Below are 12,829 nucleotides of genomic sequence, written 5' to 3' on the forward strand. Positions count from 1 at the left end.
TGTGGGTGAGGACAGGATGTGAGGGCTTCTGGTGCCCTCGCCCAGCAGGCTGGGTGACCCAGGGTGGGCCTCCTGAGCTGGAGGGGGCTCCTGGGGGCAGGGGGCTGCTTCAATGTACAGGAAAAAGTGTGGACCCAGGTCTCGGCCCCCGGTCGCCTCCCGCTTCCGCCGTCCAGCCTCCTCCTCTGGTCCTCCCATCCTCCACCTCAGCAAAGGTGCCTCAGCAGAAGGCACTTCGGAAACCAAGCTTGAACCGCGTCACTTCCTTTTCAGAGGGCCCTTGGGGAGAGATGCAAGCGGGGCCTGAAAATCCCCTCATGTTACCTGGCCATGGAATGAGTTTCATTCTTATGGGAACAGGAGACAGGGACATTTTAAGCACGGCTCCTACCCGGGGTTCACCAAAGGTCCCCAGGTCGCTCAGGTACAATCCTGTGCGCTTACACGGAGGGATGGTGGGCAGCCTCGCGGACCCTGTGCTTGAAGCTCCTTATTTAGGAACTCTGCTGGCTCAGCGCTTTGACCATCTCCCTGATCTACTTTGGATAAAACAGATCAAACTCCTCCTCGTCAGTTGCCTCCTAGGCCCTAGAGGGTCGCCTGACCCCTGACCCCTCTGCTCACGTGCTTCCTCCGCTCTTACTGTACGAGGATAAGCCTGTGTTGTTTAGGCCACGAAGCGTATGGTGACGCGCTACAGTAGCCACAGGAGACAAACCCTAGGAGAGCTGCTGAGGAGGCAAGGAGGATGCGCGGCGCCCCTCCAGGCCCCGGGGGCAGGGGCGTGGGAGAGAAAACTGCCCCCTTTCGAACAGACTCCGGGAAGCAGTGCTCTCAGGAAGCGATGGCTTGCTTTAAAATATCCCCATGCTGAACCTGCCCCCGACCAGAGATTCTGAGTCAGTGGGGTAGGGCCCAGGCATTCTGTTTTTAAAAAGCGTTCTGTGTTCGCTAAGCTGGAGCCAGGGCTGAGAACCACTGAATTAAGCGAGTTGGCTGAGGGCAATCCTGGCGCTCTGAGGGCACCAAGGGAGGGCTGGGCAGATGAGGGGGCCGGGTCAGCCGGGGGCACAGAGCAGCTACAGCCTGACCCTGGGCTTCCACAGCCCCTGGGACCTTCAACCTAAGATGAGCCAGCCTCATGCTGCAGAGATCCAGATGCCCTCCGGTGTGGCTGCCACAGGCAGGGAGGGGCAGAGCCTGATTACGAGGGAAGAGACCAGCCACTGCGGAGGGGCCCTGAGCCCGAATCCCGGCTCCAGCACCCGCCGGCACATCCCCCGGGGCTTCCCAGGCTCTGCCGCGTGGGACTCGCTGCCCCTGCACAGGCCTCCTCACCGCAGCGTGGCCTCTACACCCAGCAGGTGCCGGTAGATGAGCTGAGCCTCCAGGTCATGGTCGAGAGGGTCATTCCACTCCTGCAGGGTCACCCGGGACCGCGTCTTGTCGCAACCCAGATCTGGGGGCAGAGAGAGGACAGAGTTACAGGCAGGCACTGTGAGCGCTTATGTCCAACTTCCTGGAATGCAGATGGGGAAACCGAGGCCTAGAGAGGGCAAGGGACGCACGCAGGGGCCCCCAGGGTGGAGCTGGGCTGGGGGCACAGCCGGGAAGTCTGGCCCAGGGCCTGCCTGTGGCTCCCCACACTTCCAGGGGGCAGCCCCTCATCTCTCTCGGGTTCAGCTCCTGAGCCGTGACTGCAGGATGTGGGAGTTGTGCAGAATACAACTTAGGGAGCTGGACCACTTTCTGGAAGATTCCTGCCTGGAAGGAAGCAGGGAGCAGCCTGGAACTGTGAGATCATGGTGAGGGGAGCCGGGGTTCTGTGCCTTGGAATGAGCCGGCCCTGCCACGTGCTGCTTTACAACCTGGGCAGAGACGCCTGCATTTGCTAAGCCTCGGTTTCCTGCTCCACAAAATACGGCTGCCCAGCCCTGCCTCGTAGCGCCCTGGGGAGCCCCACTGCACCGATGACAAGGGTTACTGTCACAAGGCTACAGCCAGAGGCTGCAGGTCAGGTCAACCAGCCAGGGACGCCCTCGTGACAAGCTGCCACTGCTCAACCTCAGAGCCAGGGTTGGGCTACAGCAGGTGGGCCAGCTTCTGAGGGCCTGGACCCCACTGGGCTCGAGGGTCAGCCTGGCCTGCAGGCCAGGGGCTCCAAGTGCTGAGTCTCCTCTGTGACTGGGGTGCAAGAATTTTGTAAAGCAAAGGGGACTTCCCTGGTGGCACGGTGGTTAAGAATCCGCCTGCCAATGCAGGGGACACGGGTTCGAGCCCTGGTCCAGGAAGATCCCACATGCTGTGGGGCGACGAAGCCCGTGCGCCACAACTACTGAGCCCGTGTGCCACAACTACTGAAGCCCGCGCACCTAGAGCCCGTGCTCCACAACAAGAGGAGCCACCGCAGTGAGAAGCCCGAGCAACGCAACGAAGAGCTCGCCGCAGCTAGAGAAAGCCTGCGTGCAGCAACGAAGACCCGACGCAGCCAAAAACAAATAAATTTATTTAAAAAAAAATTTTGTAAAGCAGGCAGGGATAAGGAAGGAAGATCTTGAGCATTCTAGAACTTTACTGTCCAAGAGGGTAGCCACTAGCCACATGAGGCCATTCATATTTAAATTAATTGAAATTAAAATAAATTCAAAACTCAGTTCCTCGGCTGCACTAGCTACATCACCAGTGCTCAACAACCACATGTTCAGGCCCGGCACATGCACAGTATTGGACAGTACAGATACACACCATTTCCATCATCACTGAAAGTTCTAGGAGAAGCTTCTCTCTGCCATCCCTCCAGTGCCCAAGGCCCAGGGTGCCCCCAACTCACAGCTCCAGTACTGGGCTGCCAGTATGGAAATATGCAAATTAGGGGGCTGTCTTCAGCCCTCATTAGCAAGGAATTCCTAAAGTGTGTTCCTTGGAACACTGGTTCTGCAAGAAGCTCATTCACTGGGCCAGAAAAGTGGTCCCTGGCAAAGGAATTTGGGAAGTGCTGGGCTACACGGTGTCAGATATGGGATTCTAACTCGTTTTCAGGCCTCCTCCAGGGCCTCTGAGGTACCCACATGCATCACACACATCAAGTGGCATTTCCCAAACCACCTGGTCACAGGACCCTTTCTGCCCAGAGCACCTGCAGGGCCTGGTTGGCCTCAGGTGAGTGCCCACAGGTGCCCAGGTAGCTCCCCGCCAGGCCAGCGAGGCGGGGCTCCAGGGGCCTTTCGGGGACAGACGCAGTGCCATGAGGCCCTGGCCTCCATCCCACCTGTCTTGTCCCTCTGGTGGCAGCAGCTCCACTTGTCCCCGCGGAAGACTCCAGGGTGGTAGGAGCCTAGCAGGCCGGTGTTGTTGATGCTGACCTTCCGCAGTGCAGACAGCCACTGGTTCAGCTCGTTCACACACTACAGGGGGCATGGGGGGTGGGCACTGATGAGAGGTCACCTCCTCCAGGAAGCTCTCCATCCTTGAAGCTGCCCTATCTCTCAGGACTACACAGTCCCTGTGAGCCCGCTCGGCAGCTTTGGGTGAATTAGGAAAGGCTGCGCTTTCTCCAGACGGATGCAGCCCGCACCTGGCACATGGCTTGGTGAGCAGAGTGTGGGCTGGATTTCAGCCACCACTGGCCCCCTCGGCCATGCCCTTGGGCAATCCACAACCTGCCAACTATATGTGGTGGCTCTGCTGTCACCATTTTTTCCCTGTGGCTCTAAACTCTGACCCAACAGGGAGTCCTTAGAGGTGGGGCCCGTGGGATGGGTCTGTGACCTCCCACCCGTGCGCCCAGGACAGTCACTCGGGGGAACAAAGCACGCCCCCTCCCACTTCACCTTCCTCCTTGCTCAATGTCCCTGCTCAGGTGCTGCCTATCAGAGGCCCTCCCTGAGCACCGCTTCTGCTACACCCTCACTCTGTCCTCTCCCCGTCTCTCTCAGTCTCCACTGGTTCCCGTTTGACATGTTAAATATTTATTTATGGGTCCATCTTCTCCCCTGGGATGGAAGCTCCACGCGGGCAAGGACGCTGTTTTGTCTGCCGCCGTAACCCCACCACTTAGAATAGTGCCTGGAACCCAGAAGGTGCTCAATAAATATTTTTTAGATGAATGAATGAATGAATGAGTGAGTGAATGAGTGAATGAATGGATTAATACGTGAACAGAGGAGAAAGGGACTTGAGCGTGTGCACCCAGAGCCACACACTCGCATAAGTGTGTGACTGTTATGTGTAGATCACACACACACACACACACACACACACACACACACAGAAACACACAAGCAGCAACTCAGATACTTGGAAATACAGTTGCCAAAAACATGCACAACGTGAAGCTTCAAGACGTGGGGACGCGCCAGTCCACGCACCGGACCACACCCAGACCTACGTGCGGGTGCCAAAGCAGGGCCACGCAGAGACATGGGCACGGCCTCCCAGGCACCCAGACCCCAGGAGACACACACGCCGCACTCACGTCAGATTTCACACCCCTGCGGTGCCTGATGTGGCCGACAAGGGGTGGGAGGTTCACTCGATCCTCATTCCAGCCCACCCAGGCATTCTCCCACAGCACCCCTATCTGCAGGTGCCCCCTCGGCCTGGCCCACACCTTGCACTGCAGGTAGGCGGTCTGGGACCTGCCCGCGTCGTCCGTGTAGATGACCTGCATGACGTGGGAGCTGCCGAAGCTCTTCTCCTCCACCTTTTCTGCTGCCCGGATGTGGGCAAGCTTGATGAGGGTGCTTTTCTGGGCGAGAGGGGGAACAGGGGAAAGGAGGCTCAGGGTCCTAGCCGGGGTCACTCCACTTCCTATCTCTGGGCCTCAGTCTCCCCTTCTGCAGCATCAGGGGTTGGTGTTGGGGATCCAGAGTGCCTGCCCTCCCAGGAGCCTACTCTGAGAGTGACCTCAGCCAGGACAGAGCGCAGACACATGTGCCTGGCCTCTGTGGGCTCCCAGCAGTCCTGGGAGGTCTGAGCTTTAGCAAAGGGCCAGGAAACGCAGCTTTCCGGGGCTGGAGAGCACTGCCTGCTGTGGACCAGGCCCTGTGCCTTTGCACTTATTTTCCCAACTCACCTTTGTTCTCGCAGGCCCTAAAGGTCACATCCCACCTGCCGGACCCTGCCCCACTCCTGCCGTCATCGAATTTGATGAGATACAAATGGGACAGACAGAAGCTCTGGACCTAAAACATCCATGACCCTGAGGGACTCCCGACCTGCTAAAGCTGAACTACGCTGCCAGCGCCCAGACGCTGTTCTCCTTGCTTCAGGAACTCACCAGCGCCCTTCAGCATCCGAAGGACCAGTCCCCACGGCCCTCAGGCATCCAAGCCCACCACCCCTGCTGGCCTCAGGGACAAGCAGAGAGGGGCAGTGCCATCTCTTGGGAGGAGTGGGGAAACCTGGAGGGGAGCCCTGAGGACCCATGTCTGAGCTGTCTCTGGGTGGGGCTTCCCAAAGGATAGAAGGGACAGTCCAGAGGAGGATGTGCTGCGTGTACTGGGGTGTCTGCTGGAGATGAGGCAGAAACGAGGCAGTAGTGCGGGCGGTGCTGCACAGCGGGATACACGGGGGTGCCCAGAGGATGGCACAGCTCCGTGCCTAGGAGCGGAAAGGGGCCCAGAGCAGGGTGGGTAGCCAGGCTTTGCCCAGGGAACCCGAGGGCCGGGCAGCTGCCCAGAGTGAAAGAAGCTGGAAAGTGGGAGGCCTGGGCTGAGGGGTCACCTGAGCTCCTTCACTCCCTCTGCCCCCACCCCAAACTGCACAGGGCTGGTTGGGCATCCCTGGAGACCTTCCCCCAGATCCTGGCTGACTGGGGGTTAGGTTGGCCCTGCTAGGGGGTCAACAGGTCCATTCAGGAAGTATGTGCTCAGCCCTTTTTGGGAGCAAAGTGCTCAGGACAGGCCAGCCCAGGGGACGTAGTGTCTTCAGTAATACCACTGGTCTAGATCCTGCTCTGTGCCAGGCTCTGGACCCTTAGAGAGCTCATCTCATCTAATTCTCAACAACCTGGTAAGTAGGAACCATTATCTCCAATTTACAGGCCAAGACACCAAGGCTCAGAGAGGTTGACACACTTCCCCTAGGTGCACAGGGCAGGAAGCCAGGACGCCTCTCAGCCCCTCTCTGCTTCCCTGAGCTCCCAGTGCCCCATCTTCCTCATGCACCTGACCTAGAAGCCAGGGCTAGACACTACAGCCGCTGCCCACACCAGGACCCCCTGAACAGAGAACCTTCTTTCTCACGGGTCTTAAGTGACTTTGTGGCTGACACCAGGAGCCTGCATCTGTCTGGCTTTCTTCTGATCCCGGTGGACCCTGGGATGGGCTCCGAGGAAGCGAAAGGTGCCTCCAGGGTGTTATAACCCCTCAGAGCGCTACTTGCCCTCATCCTTCCTTACCCACCTTGGAGCTGGGTGTCTTGGCAAAGCTGAGGGCCTCCGTGGTGAGGGAGAAGTGGAGCTTCTTAAAGGAGGAAGACATGAGGGGGCCCTTGCCCTTGGTCCTGTGTATGAAGAGCGGTCCCTCCTTCACCAGCGGCGCCTGCAAGCTCAGGGCCCGCTGCAGGTCCAGCTCTGTAGGCCAGGGAGGGAAGGTGACAGGTGAGCCCAATGGAGGGGGAGGAGGGGCGGACCGAGGGCGGGGACTGGGGCGGAGCAAACTTCAACAGCAGGTTGTGGGTGGAGCTGCGAGAGGCACTGAAGGGGGCGAGGCCGTGGCACGGGGCGGGGGCGAGGCCATGGGACGGGGGCGGGGCAAACGTGATCGGCGGGTGAGGGCGGGGCCGCACGGGGAAGCGCTCACCCTCTTTCTCCTGGATGTCTACCAACTTGGTGATGAAGTCCTTCAGCTGCGCCACGCCCTGGCGCACCGTGGGCTGCAGCGGTTCCATCCAAGCCTCCTTAGCCCTGGAAGCTGGTGTGTCCATGTTGCCCACATTCTGGACCGCCTGGGGGTTGACAGCAAGAAAGGCCAGGCTCTTTTGGGTCAGAGGCCGGGCCACTGCCGCTCCCCCAACCCCCACCCAGTCTGTACTACTCCCACTGTAGACGTGGAGGTTGAGATGACACAGGCTCTGCTCACGGGCCTACTCTATCCCCACTGGGGGTCAGGGGTGAACGATCACAGCTTGAGACCTTTCGGGGACTTACAGTTGAGACCACTTGGGCCCAACCTGGTGACCTTCCTCTGCAGATTTAACAACAGATTCTGCTCCACTGGGTACCCTGGCCCCAACCTGGTGCCAAACACGTAAGTGCAGTCTGGGAGTGAGTAGATCTGGGGCTTAGAAGACTCCAGTTCACCCCTGACAGGCTGTGAGGCCTTGGGCGACCTCCTACTGTGGACCTGTTCCCTTATCCATGAGACTGGGTGGCCATGAGAAAGCTCTGTAGACTGTGAAGTGCAGTGTCACATGAGGGCGCCGTGGCCTGCCACAAGGCTTTCCTCGAGCCAATGGGGAACACACGGCAGTCCAGGCAAGGACCCCTATTCAGCAGCCAGCTAAGCACCTCCCGCCAGCGTCCACAGCCCCGGACCTTGGCCAGCAGGAGCAGGGTGCGGCTGGTGCGGGCGTCCGCGTGCCGCTCCCGCAGGTGGAAGAGCTTGGGCGCCATGATGGCAGGAGAGATGAAGCGCAGGCACAGGAAGCTGGTGACGGCGATGAAGGGCACGTTCTGGAGGGGTGAGCGAGCGTTGGGGGCTGGACTCCCCTAAGCCTGGGCTCTGACAGCCCCTTTCCCTTTGGCGCTGTCCCCACAACTCCGCATCAACTTCCCACCCCGGGCCCCAGCCCCGCCCTCGGCTTCTAACCATCAGGCCCTTCCTACCACATCTTGGGGCTCCACCACTTCTTTTCCCCCCACTTTCTCCCCTCCGCCCAGCCCCACCGGCAGCGAGCGCACCTCGTCCTGGGCGCTGGGGAAGCGCTCGCGCACGCGCCGGAAGAGCTGGCGGAAGGTGGCGCGGACCACGGCAGGGCATGCGCGAACCGAGCGACTGAGCGAGCTCAACAGCGCCCCCAAGTGGGCGCGCAGCGTCTGCGCGCTCTGCTCCAGCACTTCAGCTTCGGTCTGCGGGCGGTGCAACCCGGAGCACCTGAGTGAGCCCAGGGCAGACCCGCAGAAAGGTCGACGTCAGCGCTTGCACTCATGACTCGGACAGGGGCACCCGGAGACACAGGCGTAGAAAGACATCAGCCAAGACAGGGACACAGAGACCACGCCCAGGTGGGCAGTGCAGACGAAAGGTAGACCAGGCAGAAAGAGCACTTAAACACACACTTGAAGAAAGGGCCTGACTCCCCGCCCCCCCCCCCACCGCGCCTTCAGGGATCACCCCTGGCCTCACCCTACATCCTTGACCTCCACCTTGCTGGGGTCCAGCTCCACGTACTTCTTCTCCTCAAACACCCTGTCAATGATGGGGCCCAGGACGCCGTGCAGATACCGCATTCCAGCCACCTGGGGGCCACCGCGAGCCGCATTGGTCCCATCTCCCACCTCCTGCTGCCCGCCATCTTCCTCGCAGCTGGCCTCCCAGCCACCTCGGGCATCTATCCACCCAGGATAGAGCCAGGCACACAGGGGAAGGTGGCTCAACAAACTGCAGCTACATGAATGAATGAATGAATGAGTGAATGAGTGAATGAAATTCTTATCCTTAAAGGGCCCTGGACGGGAGACAGAAGAGTCAAGTTTAAGTTTCAACTCTGTCTCTTAGCCTCTCTGAACCTCAGTCTCCTCATCTATAAAACAGAGACAATATACTATGCAAACTCACCTTCAGAAAAGACTCCATGGACTTGGAGGCCAGAGAATTGCTTCGAAACAGGGTGTTGGCCTCACCTACGAGCAGAGGTCCCCATGGGTAGGGGGTTGGCAGAGGGACAAGGCTTTGGGGAGGAGGATGGAGGACCTTGGGGCTGGGGGCTCGGGGCTGGATGCTTAGTAAAGAGCCTCCTGGCCACCTCCCAACCCAGCACCCCACCTCTGCCTTTTGCTCTTTCTTTTGCCTCCTAATCTGACCCTTCTCCCTCCTTAATCGGACCCATCAGCCTCCTACAGGAGGACTTTGAGGTTTCTCTCCTCCCAGCATCCCTGGAGTCCTGGGCTCTGGTCCCCCACCATGCCCTCAGACCGGCCACTCCCTCCCAGGCCTCACTGGTGCGACCCAGCTCTAGCTGAAAGAGCAGGTCCAGGAAGTCTTTGGCCAGTCCCTGCCCCAGGAAAAGCTTGAGCAGGGTGGTGGCCACGTCCTGGCGGCATTCCGTGCTTGTCGTCTCCTCGATGAGTAGGATCAGCTGCCCTGGGCTCTGCGGGAGGCAGCAAGGAGAGGTGCAGCTGCAGGACGCACAGGGGAAGCCAAACCCTTCACTCTGAGGACCGCAGAGGACCATGGGGAAGGGGGGGCACTTTCCCAAGGAACGGAGGGGCCCTGGGCACTGGCTGGTGCCTTACCATCCTGACAACTCAGGTCTCTGCTCTTCAGAGTGGGTTTAGAAGGACAGGGAGGACACACGTACTGTCCCTGGACCCTCCCACCTTCCCCCAGGGGCCCCCTCACCTGGGTGCCCAGCTTCACCTCATGGCAGAGCAGCTGCACCAGGGGCTGGTAGCAGCCGGAGGGCAGCACCATCTCGTCCCGCAGCCGCACCTCCAGCTGCAAGGAGCCCAGGTTGCCCCTGGAACGGGCAGCCTGTGACCTCTCCACCAGGGACCCAGGCTGCCCGGGGCCGTGCCCCCTTCCCCACTGCCTCCGTTTTCCCTGCGGTCTCTCCGTGCGCGCCCTCCACTGTGGTTCCCTACACTGCCTCCCCTCCCGTTTTCTGCCCGGGCTGTTCTCTCTGTTTGGAAAGCTTTTCCTGCCTCCATCCTCCATCCGTCTTCAAGGCCTGGCTCCCCGCCACCTCTATACTCCTGTGGACTCTAGGCTTCACCCATGTGGACTCTCCAGCCTTGAGCCTGTCAACTCCCAGAAAATAGCTCCCGCATGTATATATTTTACACTGGAAGCAAATCAGATCCCCAAGCTTCAAAACAACCTGCCAGGGGAAACTGAAGCTCAAACAGGGTAAGCACCTGGCCACATCAGACCTAACTTCCAAGCTCCCTTGCTCTGACCCTTCTAGGGGAGGCTGATGACCAAGGCTTGACAGTCTCTACGGCCCTCTGCTACCCACAGCACAGCACGGCTAAGTGACACGTGGCTTCTAGAAGCCATCAAGTCTGCCGTGGCTGGTTCTGTGGAAACGCCTTGGAGCTGGACACAGGCGTGTGCCCAGCCCCTGCCCTGCTGAGGGTGGGGATGGGGGGGCCTGGGGCCTCCTGTGGAGAGACAGAGGTGAAGCATCCGAGGGGGGGACACTGCTGTCCTCCACTTCCGGACTAAGTAGTGGGCAAAGAGGCCAGAGGGCTCCCTTGATAAGGCTGCCAGATTTACCAAAATAAAAATACAAGACACTCCGATAAATTGAGTATTTGTAATATACGTTTGTCTCAGATATTGGATAGACATACACTAAAAAATTATTCAAGGTTTATCTGAAATTCAGTTTTACTGAATATCCTGTATTTTATCTGGTAATCCTATTCCTGGAAAATTGGGAGGAGCTATGGCTCAGGGACACTGCCTCAGAGCTCTGGGGACTTGAACACCGGGCTAAGTAAGGTCTGCAGAGAAACCCTTAAAGGGAAGGTATCTGAAGGCTTGTTCTAGAATCTGACAGAAGACAGAAGGCAGGAGACGTGTATTGCCTTGGAGCCCTGAGGGCAGGGCTGAGTCCAGGACTGTGAGAAAGAGGGAAGAGGCGGGATCCGGCCAGATGGAGAAGGATGCTGGCCTGGTGGGCGAGGGCCACAAGAAACCTGGGGCGGCATCACCCACCCGTTACCAGCACACCTGTCTCCCTGCTGGCGCCAACGCTCTGCCTCCTGGGACCCAGAGCCCGCCAGCCCTGCCAACCCTGCCACCGAGCCACAGGCACTCACTCTTCTCGCCGACTCTTGGACTGGTCGGGCTGCAGCCGGAACCAGCCCTCCTCCTGCTGGGCCGCCCGGAGTCTCTGGACATTGAACACCACCTGGGGGTGGGGCAGAGGCGTTATGGGTCGGGGGACATCCTGGGGCTGGGATCCTCAGGTCTCTTCCTTGCCAACTACTGTTCTTTTAAGAGGGGGTACCTTCCGAGGGTCCCTGAGCGCCAGTGGCTGGCTCTGGGGAGTCCCGGGCCTCCTGGGGATGGCCGGACAGGATGGCCGGGAGGGAGGCCGGGCGGGTGTGGCCTGAAGGGGCAGGGTGCTCACCTTGCCCAGGAAGTCATTGCGGCTGACAAGGTCCCAGTCCCAGGCCTCCACACACAGCGCCTCCGCCGCCCCCTCTTCCAGCTCGAATTCAAACGTCTCATTCCAGCGTGGGTAGCGTGACTTCTTCACGATCTGCCCAGAAAGGGGTCAGCGGGGGCAGGGCTGATGCCATGCGGCTCCCCAGGCCCAGCCAAGGACAGACCCCCCCACACCGCACCTTCCCCGCAGGGGTCCTGATGCAGCTTCCTCTCCTCGGTCCGGGCAGAGGCCCCGAAATAGCAGAGGTAAAAACTTCCTGTCCAAGCCCCTACTCGGTTCTCAAGTGGGGAAATTGAGGCCCAGAGTGGGTAAGGCACTTGCCCAAGGCCACACAGCAAAATGGTAGCAGGTTGCACTGAGAACCCTGGTCTCGACGTCCTCCCCGCTCAGGACTGAGCTCACCACCCTGGCTGTTCCCCAGAGGTGCGAAAAGTCGCGTGGGCAGCTGTTGGACTTTGCAGATTAACCGCAGGTGGGCTGTCTCGGCCCATCTGGGCCAGGAGTGAAAGGCGGCTGAGGCCACAGGAGCTGGCACCAGAAGGGCTTGGACCCACTGTGCACTCTTGGAGAGGTGGCCCCGCTTTTTTAAGCCTCCTCTGTAAGACTGCAGGCCCAACCTGACCTCCCAGGTGATGGTGAAAACCCCCCTGCCCCCTCCCGGTCCCCCAGCCTCCTCACCGAGGTCTCCTGCGTCCGGCCGTTGTAGCGCACTCGGACAAAGGGGTCAGATGCACCATTCCGGTCCTTGGGGGCTAGGTCCCTGCGAGGGAGGAGAGCATCCACTTGTCACCAAGCGTCCCCTGGGCTAACACCCCACCACTGTGGGGTAACCCCACGCCGGGCTGGAAAGGCCTGGGCTCATCCTGGGCCTGGCCAGCTGGGTGGCTGTCAGCCTTCCAGCCGTTCCCACCACGGTCACCCCATGGACCCCTGGGGTGGGGGCGTCCTCCAAGGCTCCTTCTGACTCGGCCGCTGCAGGTCGGCCGCTGCACCTCCTCTGGCGGGCGGGGCAGGCAAGGCAGGCTCAGCCCTGGGTCAGCCCGGGCCAGGGGCGCCCCCCCCTCCCCCTTTCCAGGGCAAGGGCCACCTCCCTGAGGCTCGGTTTCCGCATCAGTAAAATGGAGAAGATAATCCCTTGCATTGAGATGATGGGCTTCTAGAAGGCCTGTCCCCACAATATCCCCCTCACTTGAGGGAGGCCTTGGTGGGCGGCCCCGACCACCATCCTGCCCTCTCTCCACAGACGGCCCTTTATGAAGCCCAAGGCTGGCCGCGGTGCCCCCAGCTTAGAACCCTCTGGAAGAAGCTCAAAGCCCAGCCCCATTCCCTTCCCTGGAAGTATTATTTTCTGCTCTTTTCCGTCTTTTCCATTTTATGCCTCTCGTGACTGCTTTTCTTTCCTCCTCAGAACTGTCTAATAAAATTCCAGAGTTTGGCCTTGAGAATCTGCCCAGAAAGATGAGGAGGACATGTTCTGTTTCTGCCACGA

The 12,829-nt window shown here is 59.8% G+C and overlaps 1 protein-coding gene across 19 annotated transcripts in view; it reads right to left on the reverse strand.

Moving 5' to 3' along the window:
* Positions 1-12,829, reverse strand: part of RASA4B (RAS p21 protein activator 4B) — a 30,440-nt gene that overhangs the window by 8,337 nt on the left and 9,274 nt on the right. For 16 of the 19 annotated variants that reach the window (XR_012326004.1, XR_012326005.1, XR_012326001.1 and 13 more), the window contains exons 6-19: positions 12,019-12,100; positions 11,302-11,433; positions 10,988-11,079; positions 9,564-9,681; positions 9,162-9,312; positions 8,781-8,845; positions 8,349-8,461; positions 7,904-8,096; positions 7,538-7,675; positions 6,804-6,948; positions 6,405-6,574; positions 4,610-4,747; positions 3,269-3,404; positions 1,339-1,459 (exon numbers count right to left, since the gene is read on the reverse strand). Coding sequence is in view for 13 of the 19 variants with exons in the window: in XM_073791977.1 (XP_073648078.1) it covers positions 1,339-1,459; positions 3,269-3,404; positions 4,610-4,747; positions 6,405-6,574; positions 6,804-6,948; positions 7,538-7,675; positions 7,904-8,096; positions 8,349-8,461; positions 8,781-8,845; positions 9,162-9,312; positions 9,564-9,681; positions 10,988-11,079; positions 11,302-11,433; positions 12,019-12,100 (1,794 nt within the window). In the remaining 6 variants the exon portion in view is untranslated. Of the gene's footprint in view, positions 1-5; positions 280-1,338; positions 1,460-3,268; positions 3,405-4,609; positions 4,748-6,404; positions 6,575-6,803; positions 6,949-7,537; positions 7,676-7,903; positions 8,097-8,348; positions 8,462-8,780; positions 8,846-9,161; positions 9,313-9,563; positions 9,682-10,987; positions 11,080-11,301; positions 11,434-12,018; positions 12,101-12,829 lie in introns of those variants that run through there. The other 3 variants (XM_073791983.1, XM_073791986.1, XM_033839769.2) reach the window with 2 other exon arrangements.

Source organism: Tursiops truncatus, chromosome 15, assembly GCF_011762595.2.
Source record: "Tursiops truncatus isolate mTurTru1 chromosome 15, mTurTru1.mat.Y, whole genome shotgun sequence".
NCBI classification, from domain to species: Eukaryota; Metazoa; Chordata; class Mammalia; order Artiodactyla; family Delphinidae; genus Tursiops; species Tursiops truncatus.